The sequence below is a fragment of the Octopus sinensis genome, linkage group LG8, assembly GCF_006345805.1.
Source record: "Octopus sinensis linkage group LG8, ASM634580v1, whole genome shotgun sequence".
Taxonomy (NCBI): domain Eukaryota; kingdom Metazoa; phylum Mollusca; class Cephalopoda; order Octopoda; family Octopodidae; genus Octopus; species Octopus sinensis.
This window is the reverse complement of record NC_043004.1, coordinates 75,703,905-75,730,355: the sequence shown is the minus strand read 5'-3', so window position 1 is coordinate 75,730,355 and position 26,451 is coordinate 75,703,905. Positions and strand designations below refer to the sequence as shown.

General features: G+C 38.1%; 2 protein-coding genes across 6 annotated transcripts in view; one reads left to right on the top strand and one right to left on the bottom strand.

Moving 5' to 3' along the window:
* Nucleotides 1-23,660, bottom strand: part of LOC115215205 (ubiquitin-conjugating enzyme E2 G2) — a 148,611-nt gene extending 124,951 nt beyond the window's left edge. Inside the window, exon 1 of the mRNA XM_029784409.2 lies at nt 23,472-23,660. Within this exon, the coding sequence (XP_029640269.1) occupies nt 23,472-23,514 (43 nt within the window). The 5' untranslated portion in view covers nt 23,515-23,660. The remainder of the gene's footprint in view (nt 1-23,471) is intronic.
* A 163-nt stretch (nt 23,661-23,823) lies between these two features.
* LOC115215204 (DNA topoisomerase 2-alpha) overlaps nt 23,824-26,451 on the top strand; it is a 116,471-nt gene continuing 113,843 nt past the window's right edge. For 4 of the 5 annotated variants that reach the window (XM_029784407.2, XM_029784406.2, XM_036505472.1 and 1 more), the window contains exon 1: nt 23,824-24,921. In XM_029784407.2, the coding sequence (XP_029640267.1) occupies nt 24,892-24,921 (30 nt within the window). In that variant the 5' untranslated portion in view covers nt 23,824-24,891. Of the gene's footprint in view, nt 24,922-25,072; nt 25,206-26,451 lie in introns of those variants that run through there. The other variant, XM_036505471.1, reaches the window with a different exon arrangement.

Below are 26,451 nucleotides of genomic sequence, written 5' to 3'. Positions count from 1 at the left end.
CAATGAGGAAACTAGGGATAGAAGAATGGTTGGTGAGAGCTGTGCAAGCCATGTACAGAGACGCTGCTAGTAAGGTGAGGGTGGGCAACGAGTACAGTGAAGAATTCCGGGTAGAGGTTGGGGTCCACCAAGGTTCAGTCCTCAGTCCCCTCCTATTTATCATAGTCCTCCAGGCAATAACGGAGGAATTCAAGACAGGATGCCCCTGGGAGCTCCTCTATGCTGATGACCTTGCTCTAATTGCTGAGTCACTATCAGAACTGGAGGAGAAGTTCCAGGTGTGGAAACAAGGATTAGAATCGAAGGGCCTTAGAATCAACCTAGCCAAAACCAAAGTTCTAATAAGTAGGAAGGTAGATCAATCACAAACGCCTTCAGGTAGATGGCCCTGCTCGATCTGTAAAAAAGGTGTAGGTAGAAACTCTATAAGATGCACCAAGTGTAAGCTATGGACACATAAGAGGTGCAGCAATGTCAAAGGAAGGCTAACTAGGAAAATAGTTTTTGTCTGTGGCAAATGCTCAGGAGCAATAAACACTGGAAATATGCAGAGACCAACTTCTGCCACGTTCCAGGGAGACAAACTAGAAGTAGTTGATAGCTTCCGCTACCTAGGAGACCAAGTCAGTAGCGGGGGTGGGTGTGCTGAAAGTGTAACTGCTAGAGTAAGAATAGCCTGGGCAAAGTTTAGAGAGCTCTTACCCCTGCTGGTGACAAAAGGCCTCTCGCTCAGAGTAAAAGGCAGACTGTATGATGCATGTGTACGTACAGCCATGCTACATGGTAGTGAAACATGGGCCGTGACTGCTGAGGATATGCGTAAGCTCGCAAGAAATGAAGCCAGTATGCTCCGATGGATGTGTAATGTCAGTGTTCATAATCGTCAGAGTGTAAGTTCCTTGAGAGAAAAGCTGAACCTAAGAAGCGTCAGTTGTGGCGTGCAAGAGAGACGGCTGCGCTGGTATGGTCATGTGACAAGAAAGGCTGAAGATAGTTGTGTGCAAAAGTGCTACACCCTAGCAGTGGAGGGAACCTGTGGAAGAGGTAGACCCAGGAAAACCTGGGACGAGGTGGTGAAGCACGACCTTCGAACTTTAGGTCTCACTAAGGAAATGTCTAGAGACCGAGACCTATGGAAGTATGCTGTGCATGAGAAGACCCGGCAAGACTAGTCAGGCCATAACCCGTGGCCCCGACCTGGGACGTAGTCAGTCCTGTGCATACCTTCCTTCTTGTGACACTTATGAAGACCTGTTGAGGCAAGTGAAAATCAAATCAAATCAAAACAAATCAAAATAGATGAACATCAGTGGAATTGTATTCTTTGTGGTACCAGTGCCGGTGGCACACAAGAAAACCACCCAAACGTGGCCGTAACCAGTACCGCATCGACTGGCCTCCGTGCTGTGGGCACAACAAACACCATCCGATCGTGGCCGTTCGCCAGCCTCATCTGGCACCTGTGTCGGTGGCACATAAAAACACCATCCGAGCGTGGCCGTCTGCCAGCCTCGTCTGGCACCTGCCAGCCTCATCTGGCACCTGTGTCGGTGGCACATAAAAACACCATCCGAGCGTGGCCGTCTGCCAGCCTCGTCTGGCACCTGTGTCGGTGGCACATAAAAACACCATCCGAGCGTGGCCGTTCGCCAGCCTCGTCTGGCACCTGTGTCGGTGGCACATAAAATCACCCACTACACTCTCGGAGTGGTTGGCGTTAGGAAGGGCATCCAGCTGTAGAAACACTGCCAGATCTGACTGGCCTGGTGCAGCCTTCGGGCTCCCCAGACCCCAGTTGAACCGTCCAACCCATGCTAGCATGGAAAACGGACGCTAAATGATGATGATGATGATGATGATGATATACATACACATACATATATATACATACACATACATACATATATATATATATATATATACACACACACACACACACACATATATATAAACAGAAAATGGAGAAATATTGATCAGCAGCAATTGACTAACATCTACAGTCTATTTGTATTAAAAAGTAATAATTGATGTTAGTGAATTGCTGTTGATCAATATTTCTCCATTTTCTTTTTACCTTAAATTTGATTCATGATAAACTCATGTTTATCTTTGTCATTACCTGTAACCTATGAGCATATTAAGCTTGCATATCTATGTCCAGGGTCAACATAGGTAATTATACTGGTAGTAAAACGGATATTTTATCCTGAAAATGTAGATATAGCATTCAATAAAAATTTATTATCTGCAAAAATCAAACGTAGTCCCTGACATGTTTGATTTTTGCAGATAATAAAGTTTTATTGAATTCTGTATCTCCATTTTCTTAGTTTCTTTTGAATGATTATGAACTATGATTTATACATAAACCTATTGTTTTATGAATATTATTATTTACAACAAATATTAGGTATTGAACCAGTAATTCATTGGATGATACTATCCCTTAATAAGGCTAATTTAACCTCTAATTGAATGTGTGTGTGTGTGTGTATATATATATATATATATATTGGTCTATCTATCTCTATATAGGTATACATACATTCATGTCTATCAATCTATTTATATACAGGTATACATATATATATATACATATATATTGGTGTGTCAATCTATTTATATATAAGTATACATATATACATATATATATTATATTAATGTGTCAATCTATTTATATATAAGTATACATACATACACACACACATATATATATATATATATATATATATATATATATATATATATATATTGGTGTGTCAATCTATTTATAAGTATACACACATATATATCTATATATATATTAGTGTGTCAATATATTTATACATAAGTATACATATATACATACATACATATATACATACATACATACATACATATATACATACATACATACATATATACATATATACATATATACATACATACATATATACATACATACATACATACATACTTATATACATACATATATACATACATACATACATACATACTTATATACATACATATATACATACATATATACATACATACATACATACATACATATATATATATATATATATATATATATATATATATATATATAGGTCTATCAATCTATTTATATATATAGGTATACATACATATGTATATCAAGCTAGCATGAAAGGCGGACGTTAAATGATTGATGATGATGATATATACATATAAGAAAAGAGATGACAAAGGAACAAATGGTTATCTTATTAACTCCATTACCTTACAGCCGTTTCCACTATAAGATGTGAGGGGAGGGCGACTCATAATTGAGTGCCTTCTGTACTCAACTAACACCTTGTCCAGAGGCATACGTATATTGAGTTCTACACAAAGTTATTAGTATGACAATGACTAAGAAAAATATTAAAACATCACATATATATATATATATATACATGCATACATATACATATATATATATATATATATATATATAGCCATACCAATAGAGAAATGACAAAAAAGCAGAAGAGTATCTCGAACGATATTTTATGAACTTTAAAAATTCTCAGAAGACAGAGTATGACATGGTGGGGTGTGTGGAATAAATACACACTCTGGAAAAATGATTGAAAATTTTGTAATTGAAAATATATTTTATTGAGCTTACAAAGCAAAAATACAACTAAATATTAAATCAAAACTATAAGATATGCTGTAATGGACGATATTTAAAGCTGGAGCAACGAAAAACAAGATGTGTATATGAAGAAATGTTCAAGTAATGGAAAGAAAAATCAATACTATTATTTTTTTTCTTTCTTGGTGGCCTGTGAAATATCTTTCTTCCGACTTGCCATTTTTCTTTATTAAAGGAGGAAAAAAGAAATTGTAAAATAACAATAAAAAAAGTAGAAAGGGAGAGTTCATTGCTAGAAGGTTCTTTCGGTAAATCTGGATTAGAAATATATATGTTTTTTTTTACTTCTTTCAAACTTCAATAGATTAATAACTGGAGAGACAAATACGCTGGATGTGACTTCGAAATAGATGCAGTTCTAAATAAAATCATTTGCATACAGTTTAGTATTGGGTGTTGAGAGAAGGACTTCATTACAGCAAAGTGAGGTGAATTGATGCAAGCAGAGAAACATTATGGTGTTAGTAGGGTTGATCTCGAGACAAGGAATTTTCATGGCAGAGCTTCTTGAAGATTGAATAAAAGCACATAAAAAAAACACTGGTGCCACGTAAAAAGCACAGGTGCTGGGTCCACGTAAAAAGCACAGGTGCTGGGTCCACGTAAAAAGCACAGGTGCTGGGTCCACATAAAAATCACTGGTACTGGTGCTGTGTAAAAAGCACCCAGTACACTCTGTAAAGTGACTGGCGTCAGGAAAGGCATCCAGCCATAGAGACCAAGCCAAAACAGACAATGGAATCTGGCCTTGTCAACTCCTGGCAAACCACTCAACCCATGGAAAACAGACATTAAATGATGATAATGATGAAGATGAAAGCGATACAAGACAATATGGAGTGAAGCTAAAAGAGTGAGGTTACAAAAAAGAAATGATGGTAGGCCAAAAGAGTGAGGTCAACATTGGGAGTAAGAAAGCCAATCAAACAACCTTTTACAATTATGTAATTGAAGATATGGGCATAACTATGTTGTTAAAAGCTTGCTTTGCTACCACAAGGTATCAGGTTCAGTCCCACTGGGTGGCACCTTGTGCAAGTGTCCTCTATAATAACCTCAGGCTGATCAAATCCTTGTGTGAATTTGGTAGATGGAAACTGTGGAAGCCTGTCATCTATATATATATATGTGTGTGTTTTATTTTCTTCTTTGCCTTGACACATTGCATGATACTTGTAAACGAGTGTCACTCTCATACAAGCAGTGTCCTTCAGTTCCGTCTAAGCCAATGTGACAATGGAAAAGTGGATGCTAAAATCATAACATAGTTCTTTTAGTTTTTGTCTATCAAATCCACTCACAAGGCTTTGGATGGCCAGGCAACATAATAAGAGAACATTAGCTCATGGTGCCACACAGTGGGACTGAACCAGGAACCATGTAGTTGGGAAGCAAACTTTTTCACTCCTTCATATATGTATCTTTGTGTATCTATGTATATATCAGGAACATGCTACCTAGTTAGGCAAGGTAGGCAATGCCTACCTTGAATAGAATAGATTGATAGCAGCATTTTCCTTTTACGGCAAAATATGCACTTAATTCAATGCATAAAATACAAAATATTTTATATTGTTTTTGTAGATTAGGTAGGCATAATTTCCTCCTGCTTTTCAATCTCAGTATTTAAGCTTCACATATTACTGCTGTAGTACACATGCTGCATACACTCCTACAACACCGTTTTCTTTATGTGCTATAAAGGCAGAAGTAAACCTGCCTTCAACTCAGTTGCACACCTGTGTTTTGCTTACTTTTTGTTTTACTACATAAAGGTTACCAATTGCCTACCCTGAGTAATTACTGACAGCACGTACCTGGTATATATGTATTATGATCATGAGCTAAATACCCAAACCACTAAGCTGTGTGCCTTCACTGTGCAACATTTATAGATTAGTTGATCTGCTAGAAATAACAGCTACATGTTTCTTACATTATAACCTACTGTCTTGGCTGAGGAAAGAAGAAGCTGTCATGGCTTGATCTCTTTACATAATAGGTAGGTTCAATCAAAACTGAATTAGAGACTAAACGACGTACTGGGAATTAGAATGGTAACCTCTTGATGCAATGTCTGCTTAAGCAGAACACAGCATCATTATTATCATCATCATCATTTACACTCATCTTCCATATTAGCATGGGTTGGAAGGTTGGACAAGATCTGATAGGTCCATGAGCTGCATTGTGCTCCAGCATTGCCCTGGCATGGTTTCTATGGCCAGATGCCCTTCCTAATGTCATCTACTTTACAACATTCATTAGGTGCTTTCTGCATGCTACCAGCGCCAGTGATACTGCCATGCAGCTCCAGAGACTATGAAATCCCATGGGAGAGGGGCTTCATTCTCATCAAATGGTGATGGTGTAATTGTTTCTAATTCTATACAAAAGGTGCATCAGTTATTTTGCCATCAGTCTCAGAACTGCTTACTAATAAGGATATTTGGTCTCATATTGTGCATTAAAGAATTGTTTTATCATCAGCACCATTTTATGTCCATTTTCCGTGGACTACACCAAGCTCCACTGCCTGCTTTAGCATGGTTTCTACATCTGGATGCCCTTCTTAATGCCAATCCCATTACAGAGTGTATTGGGTACTTTTAGTGTGGCACCAGCACAGATGCATTTTACATAGCAGTGACGCCGGCAGGGTTGCTAAGTAACTTGCAAGGTGAAGACCTCTCAGCTGAGAGGGGGAGTGGAAGCACAGGAAGTAGCAAAGCACAATATCACAGAGAAGTGGGTCTAGGTTTGCAGATAAATAATTTATATGCAGTTTTTGTCTGTCTTTACGTTCTGAGTTCAAATTCCACCGAGGTTGACTTTCTCTTTCATCCTTTCAGAGTTGATAAATTAAGTACCAGTTGCATACTGGAGTTGATCTAATCGACTGGCCCACTCCTCCAAAATTTTGGGCCTTGTGCCTAGAGTAGAAAAGAATATTATGTCAACGATAAGGTGGCAAGCTGGCAGAAACATTAGCACACCAGGCAAAATGCTTAGCGGTATTTCGTCTGTCTTTACGTTCTGAGTTCAAATTCCGCCGAGGTCGACTTTCCCTTTCATCTTTCGGGGTCGATAAATTAAGTACCAGTTGCATAAAAGGGTTGAACTAATTGACTGGCCTTCACCCCCAAAATTTTGGGTCTTGTGCTTAGAGTAGAAAAGAATTTATATGCAGTTTAGCATGACCTTCAGTGCATGTTCAGGAAGATGTTCATGTGCTTACAAATAAATACACAACAGAATTTGTGTTTGGATGGTTGAAAAGGAACATGTACAGTCGGTTGCATCAAATCCAGGCATTTGTGCAAAAGAAACAAAAAAAAAACAAGGAAAAAGGCTATTTGACTAAACCTTTGATATCAGTGGAACACAAACAGTTATGAGTGGGTCAGAGAAAGAAAAGGGACAGAAAGAGTTAGGGAGTGGGTGTTCTTTTATTCTTTTACTCGTTTCAGTCATTTGACTGTTGCCATGCTGGAACACCATTTCTAGTGAAAAAAAAAGGAACCTCAGGACTTATTCTTGGTAAGCCTAGTACTTATTCTATCAATCTCTATCGCCGAACTGCTAAGTAACGGGGGACATAAACACACCAAGATCGGTTGTCAAGAGATAGCGGGGGAACAAACACAGACACACAAATACATATACATATATATACACACAAACATACATATACATATATATACACACGTACACACACATATATATGACGGGCTTCATTCAGTCTCCATCTACCAAATCCACTCATAAGGCTTTGGTTGGCCTGAGGCTATAGTAGAAGACACTTGCCCAGGGTGCCACACAATGGGACTGAACCCAGACCTATGTGGTTGGGAAGCAAGTTCTTACAACACAGCCACGCCTGATATATATATCATCATCATCATCATCATCATCGTTTAATGTCCGCTTTCCATGCTAGCATGGGTTGGACAGTTCAACTGGGGTCTGGCAAGCCCGAAGGCTGCACCAGGCCAGTCAGATATGGCAGTGTTTCTACAGCTGGATGCCCTTCCTAACGCCATATATATATATATATATACATACACATATATATACATACATACACATGTATATATACATACATACACACATATATATACATACATACACACATATATATACATACATACACACACACACATATATATACATACACACACATATATATATATATATTATAATGAGGACAATTTTGACAGAGCTGTTAAAATTTACTTAGATGCAGATGTGGCTGTGTGGTAAGAAGCTTGCTTCCTAACCACCTGGTTCCAGGCTCAGTCCCACTGTGTGGCACCTTGGGCGAGTGCCAGAGCCTCAGGCTGACTAAAGCCTTGTGAGTGGATTTGGTAGATGGAAACTGAAAGAAGCCTATTGGGTGCATGTGAATATATACATACATAAAATTGTTAAAGAGGACAACAAACGTTAAGTCAAAGCAAACATCTCAAGTCATATACTTTATTATTATTGGAAAAAATTTTCACATTAATAATATAATATATAATATAATGAAATTATTGTATACAGTGCTCAGACTCGAGATGTTTGCGTTGCCTAAACGTTTGTCATCTTTTTAAACAATTATATATCTGCTATATCGGAAATCTGCAATGGCTCCATATCTACCATCTCGGCTATAACCTTGGAGCCCTAGTAATCCGTTACAGCACTTACATAGTGTACCTAATTGCTCAGATCATCTGTGAACTAAACCCCCATATTTTGTGTGTGTGTGTATATATATATATATATAACCGAAGAGATGGTGGTGTGGGTTTCTGCCCCAACATCCGGAACTCGGAGTTTTATCATGGCTACCGAATAATTGTCACATATCATATTTACAGATAAATTCCTCTATTTACATGATATCAAGGTCACTTTCGTTCATTTGTTGTCTTACCATTTCTATCAATATATATATGTATCAACCTACCCTGGCACCTAAAAAGCACCACCCGTATGTGGCCAATGCCAATGCCGCCTTGAATGGCTTCCATGTTGGTGGCACATAAAAACCACCAACCGATCGTGGACATTGCCAGCCTCCCCTCGCACCTGTGCCGGTGGCACGTAAAAAGCACCATCCGTACTTGGTTGATGCCAGCACCACCTTGACTGGCTTCTGTGCCGGTGGCATGTAAAAAGCACCGACTGATCGTGGCTGTTGCCAGCCTCCTCTGGCACCTGTGCCAGTGACACGTAAAAAAGCACCCACTACACTCACGGAGTGATTGGCGTAAGGAAGTGCATCCAACTGTAGAAACTACGCCAGATCAGACTGGAGCCTGGTGCAGCCTCCTGGCTTCCCAGACCCTGGTCAAACCGTCCAACCCATGCTAGCATGGAAAACGGACATTAAACGATGATGATGATGATGATATATATATTTATACATGCTAGCATGGAAGGCGGACGTTAAAGGATGATGATGATGATGATGATGATATGTGTGTGTGTGTGTATTGGTCTCTGTGTCTGTACCCCACCACTGCTTGATTGAGAACTGATATTGGTGTGTCTATGTCCTTGTAACTTAGCAGTTTGGCAAAATAGACTGATAAAATAAGTACCGGACTTTACATAAAAAATAACAAACATGGTAGTCGATTTGTTTGGCTAAAATACTCTTCAAGGTGGTGCCCCAGCATGGGCACAGTCTAATGACAAAAAACAAATAAAAGATATTTCAGTCTGAAATGCAATAAAAATAATAATGATAATAAAAAAAAAAACAGAAAGTGAAGGAAGTAAAACGATTTAGTGCACATGTCTAATTACATCCACACAGAAAGGAGGCCATGAAATATGGATAAAAGTGCAACGTCTGGGTGGGATTATGTTTTTAAAAAAAGAAACAAGTTAAAATAGAGCAGACAGACTGATTCTGGTTGACCTTGCAATGGGGGGCCGGGGGGACTACTCACAGGAAAAAAAAAAAAACCTGCCAAAAACATGTGCCTTTCACAGATCACTGCTTGTTATTATTTGCATCTTTCTCTTTCACTTGCTTTAGCCAATGGACCATGGCCATGCTGGAGCACTGCCTAGATGGGTTTTAATCACAGAAATTGACAAGTGCTTATTATTTTTTTTTAAGAGGGGTACTCATGCTATCAGTCTATTTTGTTGAACTGCTGGATTACAGGAATGTGAACAAACCAGCACTGGTTGTCAAGTGGTGGGTTTGGTGACAAACAGACACCAAGACACACACGTGTGTGTGTGCATATATATATATATATCAAAATCAAATTCGATGACTGGCATCTGTGCTAGCAGGGTGCAAAGAGCACCATACGAGTGTGATCATTGATAGAGCGGCTACTCGGCTTCAGTGCCAGTGGCACTTAAAAGGCACCATTCGAGTGTGATCGTTGCCAGCGTCGCCTTACTGACACTCGAGCCCCATCCGAGCGTGATCGTAGCCAGAGCGGCTATCTGGCCTCTGTACCGGTGGCATGTAAAAGACACCATTCGAGCATGATCGTTACCAGCATCGCCTTACTGGCACTTGTGCCGGTGGCATGTGTAAAAGATTTGAGCGAGGTGATTGCCAGTACCGCCTGACTGGCCCCGTGCCATGTAAAAGCACCCACTACACTCTCGGAGTGGTTGGCATTAGAAAGGGCATCCAGCTGTAGAAACTCTGCCAGATCAAGACTGAAGCCTGGTGCAGCCATCTGGTTTGCCAGCCCTCAGTCATTCATCCAACCCATGCTAGCATGGAAAGCGGACGTTAAACGATGAATGAACAATATATATACATACAATGGCCTTTCACAGTTTCTGTCAACCAAACTTTCTCAGAAGGGATTGAGTTGGTTCAGGGCTATAACAGAAGACACTTGCCCGAGGTGCAATGTATTGAGATTGAACCCCAAACCTGTATAAGCGAGAACATGTCCGGTCATGGGGAAAATATCACCATGTTTGGAAATAGTTGAGGATGGGTAAGAATGGAACCGCGAATGGCTCACTATCTCCAGTGACCTCGCACAGGACCGTCGAGTGTAGGCCGCCATCAGGACCAGAGAAGAAGCTGGCTCAACCCGCCCAGGGTGAACGCCATCACAAGTACAAGTAAGTAGGGTAAGAAGAATATCTGTTGTAAGACAATCAGCCTCAACAAATTTTATCTGACTCATTCAAACATGGAAAAGGGGACACTAAATGGTGATGGTTACCTAACAACTCCAAGATGGGTTGCATAATTTTACTTTCATGCCAGTATTGAGTGCTTCTATGTTTAAATTACAGACTCTCCAACAAATCTAGATTTGATCTTCCACCATCTTGTTGGTAATTACACCTTCATATATTTTACCTGAAGCTCTGTCTAGTTTAGTAACTTTCCATGGTTGGATGCCCTTCCTGTCACCAATCCTCACCCATTTCCAGTAAGGTAATATTTCCCCATCACCAGACGTTTTCATAGATGATTGAAAATGAACGACACCACTTATATGATGGTGGCATTCGTTTACAACTATCATGCTATGTCAAGGCAAAGAAGACAGCAACACACACACACACATATATATACATACTCATGTATCTAATTTAGATTGGTTTCAGTCATTATCATTCAAGGCCATAACTAATTTAATAGAACCACATATATAACTGGTACTATGTTGGTTATGGCGATGAGGGTTCAAGTTGATCCAATCAACGGAACAGCCTGTTCTTGAAACTAATGTGCAAGTGGCTGAGTAATCCACAGACATGTGTACCCTTAACATAGTTCTAAAGATTCAGCACGATACAGAATGTGACAAATCTGGCTCTTTGAAATACGGGTCCAACGCATTTTCACCAGCTGAGTGGACTGGAACATAAAATAAAGTGCCTTACCCCAAGGATACAATGTGATGCAGGACATCAAGCTCACAGCCGAACAATTGTGAGCCAAATAACTTGACCATTTAGCCACAAAACTTATTAATATACAAAGAGGAGCTGAAAAGTTCCTGGCTTTGGGTAAAAGAAAACACAGAAGGATCAGTTAATTATGATTTTATTAAACATATTCCTCTCTCAGATTCACACACTTTATTGCAGTGGCCTTCCAGTTTTTCTCAGTCCTGTAAAAGAATTTGGAAGGTTGCACCTCCAAGTAGGTCTGTTATGCAAATAACGTTGATATAAAGAGCATGCGAATTTGACAGGAAGAGGAAGAGAGAACGGCCATTCAGAATAACGTACAGGACTATGATTAAAAATTAGTTTCTTTAATTGTCATGGATAAACCAGGATTTACTGGTTATACATGACAATTGAAGAAAGTAATTTTTAATCATAGTCCTGTACATTATTCTGAATGGCCGTTCTCTCTTCCTCTTCCCGTTAAATGCACATGCTCTAACTTAATTAAGGCCATGCATCCCTTTGAGCGAATTTCCATCGATTTCAAAGGTCCAATTCCGTCCACGAAGCATCCTTATCTCCTAACAATTGTTGACGGATATACTCGGTTTACATTTGGTTATCCAGTATCTGACACATCAATGTAGACTGTAATAAAGTGTCTTACAGACTTGTTTTTGGTATGCCCAGTTATGTACATTCAGATCGTGGAACTGCCTTTATGTCTACAAGATTGAGAGAATGGCTCCTCAGTAAGGACATTGCAACGAGTAGGACGGCGCCATACAATCCCACTGGGAACAGTCAAGTAGAAAGATATAATGGTATTATTTGGAAGTCAGTACTACTCTCTTTGAAAACCCGTGCCCTTCCAGTATCTTCATGGGAAACAGTTCTTCCAGACGCTTGGCATTCAATCAGATCTCTACTTTGTACGTCCACTAACGCCACTCCTCATGAACGTCTTTTTTAACTATCAAAGACGTTCAGCAACAGGAACCTCTATGCCAACATGACTTCTTAACCCAGAACCTGGCTTGTTCAAAGGAACAATCGCACTAACAAGTATGACTCTATCGTGTACCAAGTTGATTTAATCGAAGCCAACCCCCAATACACTCATGTCCATTACCCAGACGGTCGCGAAACCACAGTATCCACAAAACAATTTCCATCACCAGGGAAGATTAATTCAAACATTTGTCCCTCAAGAACCAGACAGAGAGCCAACTGAAATTTCTCCTCCTCCTAGAGATAACTGTCAAGAACAAAAAGAAGAATCCCCTCAGCTGTGTTGATCACAAAGGATTCGGAAAGCCCTGGAAAAGCTTGATCTAGGATTTCTTTTCCTTCTTTTTCTAGGAGGGAGTGAATGTGATGCAAATAATGCTAAACTTTCCAGTATCCCCTTGTGCATGTGTATCATCATCATCATCGTTTAGCGTCCGTTTTCCATGCCAGCATGGGTTGGACGGTTCTACTGGGGTCTGTGAAGCCAGAAGGCTTCATCAGGACCAGTCAAATCTGGCAGTGTTTCTACGGCTGGATGCCCTTCCTAACGCCAACCACTCATATATATATATATATGCGACCGTTGCCAGCACCGCCCCGTTTCGTGTCCGTTGCCAGCCTCGCCTGGCCCTCGTGCCAGTGGCACATAAAAAGAAAGCACCATCCGTTCGTGGCCGTTTGCCAGCTCTGTCTGGCACCTGTGCGGGTGGCACGTAAAAAGCACCCACTACACTCACGGAGTGGTTGGCGTTAGGAAGGGCATCCAGCCGTAGAAACACTGCCAGATTTGACTGGGCCTGATGAAGCCTACTGGCTTCACAGACCCCAGTAGAACCGTCCAACCCATGCTAGCATGGAAAACGGACGCTAAACGATGATGATGATGATGATATGAGACCTATTGAGTCAAGTACATCAACATCAAAATAAATACCAAATGGAAATTGTAGTTGTGATACCTGTGCCAGTGGCACATAAAAAGCACCTACTACACTGGCGTTAGGAAGGGCATCCAGCTGTAGAAACACTGCCAGATCAGACTGGAGCCTAGTGCAGCCTCCTGGCTTCCCAGACCCTGGTCGAACCGTCCAACCTGTGTTACCACAGAAAACGGAAGTTAAATGATGATGATGATGATATATATATATATATATATATATATATATAGTGGATTGAAAGAAAACCTTATTCTTCAACACAAAATATATTTATATCTGTAAATATGATGGTCAGTCTCGTAGTGAGGAGGATGGTATATGCAGGAATTACATTATGTTTCAGTGGTAGCTGAGAAGTTACAAGATAAAAGATGAGAGAGAAAGAAAGAGATACAGTTTTTGAAGAAGCATACATAATGCCAAATCCCAAGTGCTAAGATACTGGATAGAATCTGACACGATTGTTTGGTGAATTTGGAAAATAGCTCTAAAATGAAAATGGTTAACGACCATGATATGACACCTGAAACTTCTTACCTTTTATCTTTTACTTGTTTCGCTCATTGGAATTTGGCCATGCTGGGGCACTGTCATGAAGTGTGAATGGATCGACCTGTAATTTTCCTTTGAAGTCTGGTACTTATTCTATTGGTCTTGTTTGCTGAACTAAGTTACATGAATGTAAACAAACCAACACTAATTGTCAGGTGGTGGTGCTGGGGGGAGAGGACAAACACAAAGACACACATATACAATGGGCTTTCACACAGTTCCCATCAAATTCACTCACAACTAGGGCTATCGTAAAAAAGAAAAAGAAAGAAACTTGCTCAAGGTGCTGTGCAGTGAGACTGAACCCAAAAACACATGTTTGCAAAGCAAGCTTCTTAACCACACAGCCATGCCTGCAGCATTCATCCAATCAACTTTAAAAAAATATATTATATTAGATATTGTAGTCCTAAACATATTATATTTGAAAACAAGATGGCATTGTCATTCTTGGAAAGCCTTTGATCATAGGCCTTTGGAAATGGTCAACTCGGGATAACACACCAGCACTCTTCCAAATCTTTGCTGTCAAAGAACTATTGAGGAAAGAGCCCTGCTATGAAACATTTCAAGCAAAATTTTGAATTTGCTGCTATGGAAAAACAAAAAGAAATATGGAAGCAAATAAGACTTTATTGCACCAAACTCTTCTGAAACATCATCAGTAAAATATATATTTGACTCAATATAACCCTGAAGTGGAGTAATAAGGATGTATTCTGCACTACTAAGAAGTATAGTAACCCTAGGTGTAAAGAATTGCATTGCTATAGTCCTGTATGTTTATATGTTTCTTTATTACCCACAAGGACAGAAAAACGGATTAAGCCGATTACATCGACCCCAGTGTGCAACTGGTACTTAATTTATCGATCCCAAATGGATGAAAGGCAAAGTCGACCTCGGCGGAATTTGAACTCAGAACGTAAAGACAGATGAAATACCGCTAAGCATTTCGCCCGGCGTGCTAACGATTTTGCGAGCTCGCCACTTTCTGTATAGTCACTGGAACAGCAGTCATGCTGAGGTACCACTTTGAAGGGTACAGTCAAACAAATTAATTCCAATATGTATTTAAGCCAGGTACTTTCTCAGTTGGTCTCTTTTGCTGAGCCACTAAGTTAGGAGAATGTCAAGAAACTTGGCCTGTCAAGCTGTGGGAGACAAACTTGAACAAGCTCACACATACACAGAATCATCAACATCGTCGTTTAACGTCTGCTTTCCATGCTGGCATGAGTTGGACGGTTTGACTGAAGACTGGCAAGCCAGAAGGCTGCACCAGGCTCATCTATATCTACATATATATATTTATAAAATTTATAATTATATACATAATTGTATCAGGGATCAGGAAAAGCTTTCTCCAACAGGCTAAACATAGATGCCAAATGATGTTAAAAGCCACCATATAACTTCTAAGCAGACAAATGAAAAATAATAAATAAAACTTCACAGTTAGTTGTGGATCAGAACCAATTTCAAGCTTTTAGCAATGGAAAAAGCTTATTGCTCATCGTCAGCACAATAAGTGTAGCATTTGGTGTCTATGTTTAGCGTGCTCCAAGAAAGCTTTTCTTGATCCCTTTGATATAATTATAAATTTAGTATATAAAAATTACCTATGAGGGTTTATTTCATGCTGACCACTTGATAAAATCATTAATGTGATTCTATATATATATATATATATATATATATATATATATATATATCATCATCATCATTTAGCGTCCGCTAGCATGGAAAACGGACGCTAAATGATGATGATGATGATGATATATATATATACACACACAACTGGATTTCAGTGTTTCTGCTTACTGAATTCACTGAAAAGCATTAATCTTAAAATCTTGGAGGTACAATAGGACACTTGCACAGTGGTATTGAACCTGAAACCAAACTTCATAGCTGCATAGCCATGCCTGCACCTCTTAATTAAACCCTTCACTCCCTACAGAGCATAAGCCATTGATGACTTTGCTTAACTGTTCTCAGGGCTGTCTTTCCCGATTCTCTCCAGTTGGATTCTTTGCAGCTTCTTTTTGAATTTTGCCGTACTGCATCATGTTTCCCTGAGGGGAAAACCCTCTTCTTCCAGATCTTGTTGGTTTTGATTATGTCATTGATGCTTCCGTAACTTTGTTTTCTCCAGGTAGGGGTGTTGGCCCTATGCAAACCCATTTTATTTCAGGGAAGAACTAGTCCATATTAGTTGGGCCTATATCCTTTGACTTGCCCAGCATAGCTTTCAGGGCATTGAGATATACAAGCCTCTAAACCACAAGGACTGGACCTTATGGTGCCTGCAACTATATATAAATAACCAATGCCGTTGACAGTCTTGTAGGAATCTGAACTTGGTGGAGGAAAAGGTGAAAAAGCAAACATGGTAACAATGCTTGTAATATAGAGTACTCCACTAAAAGTCATTCAAGGACCAAATAGGGGTGTTAAAAAGTATGGTCAATTAAATCTAAAAGATACAGCCCTTTCAATAAACTTCCTCATACCAGATTTGAAATTTTAAAAAATTTGTTGTGCTTGAAAAAATTGTCAATGTATGCAAAAATGAGGATTTAAAGTGCTCCTGCATGCAACCAAATCCTGACAAAAACTCTCCCTAAAACACCCTCCCTTCTATCTCCCACTCACTCTGCCTAATCCTCTGTTCCACTTATATTCACCTTCCTGTAACTAACACATCTACCCCACCCTTTTCTAACGGGGGTAGCTGTGTATCTTGTCTACAAGATGCTTGTTCCTATCCCTCTATCATACTGTAACTTCACATCATCTGGCATAAAACCACCTCCCCTCAGCCTCATTTGAGGAGTCTTTCTTTGCAAGTTACTTGGTGGGTGACCTCACAAGTGCTGGTGTTATGTAAAATGCACCCAGTACACTCTATAAAGCGGTTGATATTAGGAAGAGCATCCAGTCATAGAAACCATGCCAAAGCAGATGATAGGATTTTGCAGTCCACTGGCTTGCTCGCTCCTATCAAACCATCCAACACATGCTAGCACAGAAGGACACCAAATCATGACAGGTGTAGCTTTTCAAGCTGAATCCAATAACTGACTATAGAACCCTCTTTTTGAAGAAATTAATAAAGTTACAAACCTTTAGAGATTGGACCATTTTTTTTTCCAGAATTCCAGCCAATCACATAATACTGGATGTTGGAATTACCATGTGTTCCCTTAGCAAGAGACCTACACATCATCACTAATGTCAGCTTTCCATGCTGGCATTGGTTGGACAGTTTGACTGAGGACTGGCAAGCCAGGAGGCTGCACCAGGCTCCAATCGGATCTGTAGAGACCTTGCCAGATTAGAGTGGAGCCTGGTGCAGCCTCCCAACCCATGTCAGCATGGAAGGCATGATGATGATGATGATGTATAGGTCTCTTGCTAAGGGAACACATGGTAATTCCAATGTCCAGTACTTTGTGATTGGCTGAAATTCCAGAAAAAAGTTCCAATCTCTAAAGGCTTGTAACTTGATTAATTTCTTCAAAAAGAGGATTGTGATTTTCACATACAGCAGGAAAACTTACACGTGTAAAAATATTAAATATTAAAAAAAAAGCTTAAATTTGGATCTGGTGCAAAAATGAAAAGATTTTAGTTTCCATTTAACCAATTTCACTCACAAATCTTGGAATGACTTGCAGCTAGGTAGAAGGCAATTACCCAAAGTGTTGTTAAGTGAAATCAAAACCAGAACCAGGCAACTGAGACATAAACCGTTTAAATAGATGGCCATGCCTGCTATGGGAGTGTATTTCATTTTTTTGGAAGTAACTTCACATTTTTTTTAGCAAAACACATATTTCTACTACATTTCATTGTGGGTGACTGATTTCACACACACACACACACATATATATATATATATATAATCCACAGATCACCCATTACTTGCTAAAAAAAGTTTCTAATTTCAGAAGGAAGAAAACAAAATGAAACAAAAGATGAGATTTTTAAAATTTATTTTACATGATAAAAAGATATTTGGATTTCCACAGCTTCAATAATTTTCATGGAACCAGAGTGAAAATTTAATCATTTAATTAATCAAACAAACTAGATATAAGCCTAATTTCTTTGTGGTTGGATATGCTTGATGAGAGGAATAATTATAACAACGGCAGACGAAAAAAGGTTTACATCCACTCTTGGCATGGGTTTGGGCAGTTATTCTGAAGTAGTGCTTCATGACAGGTGGACCTACTTGTCACCACTCCTTTTAATGGCCCTTTATGACAAGCAGTGGTCTAATCTAGTAGTTAGATTGCTGCACTCACAATCGCAAAATCGAGGTTTCGATTCTTGGATCAGGCAGAGTATTGTGTTCTTGAGCCAAACAATTCATCTCAATGTAGCTCTGCAATCACTTCGACAACTGATGTGTGGCACCCCATGCCTTTTGTACAAGCAATGTCAATTTGATGGAGAGAGCAGAAACCCTTGATTGGTATAGACAAATCATCTGTGCAGATTGTTCAGCAACAAGTTGTGGGAACTTCATCAGATGCTTACAACAGGAGACTCCACCATAGCAAGTAGCTACACTGTGTATGTATTCTAAGACCAAGATACACAGCTAAATTAAATCAGAATATTTAATGCAAGTGATTAATTTACATACCAGTGTTCTCTTATTCTTAGTAAATCTTTATTCCAAAAACAAAAAAAACAGAAGTCTTTATTACATCTGAATATCATGCACAATTCAAAACAAAGCACATTGATGTCAAATTGTAATCACAAACAAATCACTAATTAATTTTGTGCTTAAATTAATTAGCCGAGTACTTCTTGAAGATATCAAAATGTTTCTATATAAATACAACTTGTTTAAAACTGATTTTTCTTTCACTTTTACTTTGCAAGTCGTCAGAGAATCTTAATGAAATCAGCATACATTTTTTTCCTTTGCAAATTATTAACAAATACTATTTAACATATCAACCTAATTTTTGCTTCAGTTTTAATTCTAATAGTTATTTCTACTCTAGGCACCAAGGCCTTGAACATTTTGGGAGAAGGGGGCTAGTTAATTATACTGACCCCAGTGCGTAACTGGTACTTATTTCATCGACCCTGAAAAGATGAAAGGCAAAGTTGACCTCGTGGAATTTGAACTCAGAATGAAATGGCAGATGAAATACTGCTAAACATTATGCCCGGTGTGCTAATGATTCTGCTAGCTCACCATCTTAGTTTTAATTCTAATAATGCTAATAACTTAGAAAACTAATTTAAGACCAAATAGTTAGATATTATAAAGAGAAATTAAAAACTGAACATCCACTCATCCTCATATAACGTCCATTTCCATGCTGGCATGGGTTAGATGGTTCAACAGGAGCTGGCAAGGCTGGAGGGCTGCACCAGGCTCCAGTCATCTGCTTTGGCATGGTTTCTATGGATGGATGCCCTTCCTAACACCAACAACATTACAGGGTGTACTGGATGCACTTTATATAGCATCAGCACAGGTGCATTTTATGTGGCACAGGAACAGGTGCTGTCTACATGGTACCGGCGGGGTTGCCAAGTAGCTTACAAGAGAAAGAACTCTCAGCTGAGAGAGAAGTGGAGCTGAGGGAAGTGGCTGTGAGCCAGGTTACAATATAATAGGACAGAGATAGTCGTCTTTCTATAGAAGGGATATTTGGCTACTCCAGGAGAGGAAGGAGAGAGAGAGAGAGAATTAGTGAAAGTTAAAGACAGTCAGAGTGAGAGAGAGACAAAGAGATGGTGTTGGAAATGTACAGAGGAGATAGCAGGGGATGCTCCATAAGAGTGTGAGCAGAGATGTTGAGATGGGGAAGATATGGCTGTAGCAAGTGATTGTGAGAGAAAATGGAATGGCTGAGAGGATGGGGGGGGGGGATATATTTATATATATATAAAAAAAGATATGAAATATGAATTGGCTAATAGGACACAAGCTTGGAGAATTTAAATTGCATTTGTAGAACAGATGTATTGACAAAAGTGAAAGGAAAAAAACAAAAAAGAAAGAAAATGAGCTGTGTGTTTCGAATTTTCAATTCCCTCTTGACTGGCTTCTCTGTGGACATATCTGGTCATGGAGAAACATTACCTTGCTTGGAAACAGGTGCATACAGGTGACAGGAAAGTCATCTCGCTGTTGAGGCAGATTTTCTACAGTGAGATGCCCTTCCTGTCACCAATATCTACCGGTTTCCAAGCAAGGTAATGTCTCCTCATGACCGCATATGTTCAGGCTACGAGGAAATATTAACTTGGTTGGAAGCAGATGAGTGGTGGTGATGGGAGGGGCCTCTTGTCATAAAAATCTGCCTCAATGAAATTCTGAAAAGTAGACATTAAAACAATGATGATGATGAAGACAAGACAAAAACTCAAGTTCAACAAACAACTGGAATACAGATTCTATAAACACTTTTGATAGAAACCTCACTAGAAATTTCTAAAAATTTATAGTCATTGAAATGACCCCATGTAATCAGCCTACAGTAAGCTAGAAATCCTTCAATCATTTTTAGATAAGCTGAAAAAAACAGTAATAAAAATTCAGTTGAACTCAGTCATTCAAATATAATCAAGAATTTCTAATATATTATTCTAATAAATTTTCTGTTAGAAAACTGAGGAAACACAAGAGAAATATTTCCATTTCTTAACTTCTCAGAAACAAACACTACAATAAAGTAAGAACAGAACTGGCAATGGCTAATTCCACTTCCAGTCACTTAGCACAGATAAGTGTATGGACGTGTTAAGATAAAGAGCACATAGTATTCAAGAGTTACAGATTCTATGACATACAAACAATTGATAATTAATTCTTCACAGCTTCCACACATGACCAATGCAATTACCCCTAAACCAATTTGTATATATTTTGAAAATTACACTCCCTGTTCCATACAGCCAACACGTTTCCTTAATACTCAAAAAACATTGTCTGTAGAAACATACAGGCTCCTATTCATCATCACCATTTTCACGTCCACTTTTCTATACTCACATGGATAGGATGGAATTTGTCGAGGCAGATTTTTGTCTGAGGCAGGATGCTCTTCCTGTTGCCCACCATCACCTGTTTCCAAGTAAGGTAATATTTCCCCACAATGCTCCCACAGAAGATTGGAAACAAAGGACACTGCTTGTATGACAGTGACATTCATTTACAGCTACCACATGAAGTCAAGGCATGGAGAAAGTAACACACAAACACATACACAACAGGCTTCCTTAAGTTTACCACTTGTTCACCGTACCATGCAGTGGGAGTGAACCTGGAATCATGTAGTTGAGAAGAAAACTTCTTACCACACAGCCACACCTGCACTCACTATTATATTGTAAATTTACATTTTTGTTTCATCACCTGCACTTTCCTGCTACTGCATTTCTCTAGATCATGAATATGGCACTTTGATGCAAATACTAAGATTTTTCAAACTATTTCAGCAGATTAATACTGCTTTGGGAAGGAAAATGCTTCCTGGGAAGCATCAAGTGCGAGCTTCTATTTTCAAAACAGAAAAAAAAAAAAAATCCTATTAATCATTTTAATACCAAAACAAATGGATTGCAGAATTAAAAACAGAAATCTGTACGACATGGAAAAGGCTACAGAGTACCACTGAGATGGATGTCAACAGACAGCAAAAATATTTCTAATTAGTACTTGACATTGTCTACTATCTTTATTATGGTTGAATTTAACTCCTTAGCATTCGAATTATGCTGTTGAATGTAATGTGTTTTTATTCTCATGGTTTTGAATTAATCATGTATTATCTCATAGCTTCAAGATTTGGGTGATGTGATTGTTTGTTTTAGGAACAACATTGTAAGGTCGGTGTGAGAGGCTGCATTTGGCCAGTTTGATGATAAATATGTAATTTTGGGTCAAAGAAATTTTATGGCTACTCATCATGTACATGCAGTTGCAACCATGAGGCTTCGAGTTCACTCTCACTGTTCAGCAAGTGTTTTCTACAATAGCTCTGGATCAATCAATGCGTTGTGAATGAATTTGATAAACGGAAACTGTGAGGAAGCTCGTAGTATCTGTGTGTGTGTTTGTGCATCTTTATACTCGTATTTCACCGCTTGACAACCGGTGTTGGTTTGTTTGCAACCCGCAACTTAACTGTTTGCCAAAAAAAAAAAGAAGAAAGACCGATAGAGTAAGTACCAGACTTAAATGTAAGTAGTGGGAGTCGATTTGATTGACCGTACCCCTGCATGGCCGTAGTCCAATGACTGAAACAAGTAAAAGAATAAAGACAATAGACTGATATTTCACAGATAATAAATAGAATAGGTTACAATAAAAGAAGCCTAGTTTTAAGTATAGAATCTGGAAAAACTAACTTGACTCGGAGGAAATGAGAAAACTTCAGCCGACTCAAATGAGAATGAGTTTGTTTATTAAAGTGAAAATATTCAAAATAAAAGAGTTATCCACCCTTGAGATGATTTTAAAGCTCAACTTGGGTCAAAATGGCTTGTTTATTTATTACTAAATAATAATTGACTGATTGAAGTTATTTGTGAAATAAAGGGTCAATAATGGAATTAGTCTCTTCTGTGAATAGGATATTTAAAAGATATCCTGAGAGAAATCGGAGCAAGATTATTAAATGTATGCAAAAACTTACAGCACAGATGTGCAATGTTGTTATTATTTTTTTTACATGAACAGGTGAATGTTTTGTTAGCTGATAACAAGCAAAATGAGGGATGTTGATTTGATAATAATAAAACTTGATCTCAGAAATTAAAAGCATAAACATAGATTTGATTCCACAAATTTGTTGGATACAAATGCTGCAGGTGAAAGAGTCAGAACTAACAGGTGAATATTAAATTCTAACTTTTGGAAACACATAGATCCCAAGCTGTAAAGGAATCGCAGATTTATTTAAACAGTTCACAATAAACCTTATTTTTTTTTTGATGATTTAAAAAAAAATTTATACAATTCAAAGATAGAGATTTTGTATGGTGCAAGGAATCTAGATGCCTTTGAATTAACAGATGTAAAATGTAACTCACACGATACGGGACCATCTATAAAATTACCTTAAGAAAAAGAAGTCAGTATGGAAGATGACATTATAAATTGGCAATAATTTAAAATTATTGAATTAAGTAGTTTATTCGGTCAATAAACGGGACTTACGATGTTGTCAATACGTACTTAAAGCCACTGAACCGGATGAAGAAAATAAAGCCATTTTTATTCAATTCATTAAAATATCAGAAAAATGGCTTGGTAAACAGAAGACAGTGTTTATAAGCGCAATAAAGATATTTATTAATTGCAAAAGCTTAAATAACAATTAAAGGCTTGACGAAGCTTACGTGACAAAATGACAACCGAATGTACTTACGTCTATATTCCGCCATCAAACGTCTCAGAGCAGATCCTGCCATTTTTCACTTATTATCAAATTTGTTTTCTCTCTTCAGAATTTCATTACTTGCTTATGCCCGTCAATGTGTCAGTGTAAATATTGAGACAACCTATCTGTAACAAGAGCACGGACATCACCGTGACACCGCCATTACAAATAGGAAGTACGACCGCAGTCGTCGGGTAATAGCGAGATGGTGATTGGTCGGTTTGGAAATATGTTTAAATTACTGGCCAATCAGCATCGAGCTTTTAGAACGCAGTCACAACGGCGCATTAGCTGTGTAATCGAAGAGCCGGTGATTTTGTGTCTTCGTCTGTAGAGAGACGTATGAGCAGATTCCTAAGCGTAATACTCTGTTTTCCTGTATTCGCTGCAACGGAAAAGGAAAAATTGAGAGGGAAAACTAAAAAGAAAAAAAAATATTGGAATATAGTTCCCTCAGGTTACTTCAACGCGAAAACTTCCATTGATTGCACCGGTTTTTGAACAATCGAAAACCCTAAACTTCCTAAAACGACGTATCGATGGCCGGAGGCGGCTCTTACAGAAATCTATTTAATTTTTCATCTACTAATTATCTATTCTGGGAGGAAATCTGGTTTCCCAGTTCAAGCAAAAAGAAGACTGGAGTAGCGGTTGTATATTGTGAATAAGAAAAGAAGACGGAGGACGACTAAATCGTCGTGGAAGAATCCTCATTTAATTGGAGATATCTTCATCTACAACACGAACAAACTCTGATTATTTAGATAACTCATTCTTATTGCCGGAAAAAAAAAAAAGCATTACATCTTCATAACAGAAAAAAGAAACTGACAATTTTTTTTGTAATAATTTCATTATATTTAAAATTAATTCATCGTTTATTTAAATATCTGCACACAAAATTTATTTAAACAAAAAAAAAAAGACCCCAGAAAACCAAAACATATTATATCTCTACCCATATATATAATCGGATTATTGTCTCAACATCTCTGTGCATCTTTCGACTTGATGTTTTCGGGTTTTCTTTCTTGTTAATTGTAAAACTTGGACGTGAACGAAACGGAACTTGATGGTGTTGTTACTAAACATGCTTTTGTAAACAGAATAACTAATACCCAATAGTAGTGTATCTAGTTTTATTGACGATCTTAAGTCGATGAAGCATATAAACAAACCTAGCAGTAAATCAAGGAGGCTTTCTCACTGAAGGCAGCAAAGCACTTCATACTAATCAGGAAGATAAACCATATCTTTTATTCATTTTTTCCCCCCATTTCTCTCTTTATCCTCCTACTATAATTCTCACTTCGCCTAATTCGGTGAGATTATCTGAAATTTCAACATTCAAGTTGCTTTAAAGCTCGGATCTACCACAGAAGAATTTATTATCTAGTTGAGATATTATATGATGGCTAATGACGATGTTAAATGGGAGGTAAGCTATTATTTACCAAAAAATTATTTCCTTCTCATTGTTTCTTCATTTCTTCCTTTCTTTTCTGTTCTCATTTTTTGTTACAACCCATAATGTAAAGCAACCCACGTGACCGCTGTTTAATCTTGTAATTGGCTGCTTTTACCGCGTGACCTTCTGTTGATGTTTTCATTGGTCAGTAACGGCGCGCTTAATTTAAATCCACTAATTCACCGATTGTTGCCCGTTTTGGTTTTTTATGCTAGAGTTTATTAAATCCAACCATGGCGAGCTCACCGCTGAAGGTAATTGGGTTTTAATATTGCTTTTTCGTAACCTGATACATATATATATGAATCTCCATTGTTTTCGATCTTCATTCATAATTACGATTTTTTTTATTCATTCATGATTACGATTTTTTTTTACTGGAAGAGAGACAATTGATTCAATGAGATCAAAAGCTGTCATCTCTTCTCTTTATAATTTTTTTAATTGAATGACTTCGATCCAATCAATGTAATTTCATTATTATGTAAACCTACTATCTTCACACGTAGAAACAATCTCAAACGACGACTGATCAGATTCAACTGTCATTGAATTTAAATTTGCACTTTAAAAAATGGCTGAACCAAACGCTTAAATACGTTCAAATAATAATGAATGCATGTATTTAATTAAAAAAATCACTTGAAGATTTGCGTTTTTTTTATTGTCGCAAGTCGTCTCTGATCTAGCAGTTTTATGATCAGATGCATTCTAATCATAGCTATCCGTTCTGCCATAGCACTGCATCGGTGACCAGTTAACCACATGATAGATTGACGGTTAAAAGTTAGAGATTCTGAAGAAATAAACAAGAGTGTTTCATACTTCGATCGAATTTTAAGTCCTGAGAGGCATACCGAAAGAATATCTTTTAAAGGATAAACTATCCAGTTTAACTAGTATAGCTTGATCTAATAGTAACGGCTCCAGATTCTTGTATAAATGACGAAACAACTCGATTCAAATACTGCTCTTATTAGGAGTTAAAGGGCATTGTATACTTGATGATTCTTCTCATTTCATTTAAAGTCGTAATATAAAGGAGGGCCATCGGTTATGCAATGTGTCCTTTCCTAAGACTGATTTCAGGGAGATGCTGGCCGCGATTCATGACAACAGCTCAAACGGTCAACTGACGGTTTGAATAGTTATTATTAACAGTTTATCCAAATCTCCAGATAATCGTTAAGTAATTCTTGTTTTAAAAGCATATATGAACTAATTGATGTTAAGGATGATCTAATTATTCTTTTTGCATGGCTATCGAGTACAATTTAAACATTTTTGAACGAGAACTTGCGTTTTTGTCAAATTTTTTGTACTTTTTAAAAAGATAATCTTTTGACATTTATACGAAAAGTAAAAGTCAAAACATCAGGTATTCCGAACTCTTCACTAATTTTTTCACTTGAAACATGTTAAATCAAAAAAATAAATATTTTGCCTCAAGTCTTGTTTGGACAAATGGTCCAAATTTTATAATTATTTAGTCCTCAATGC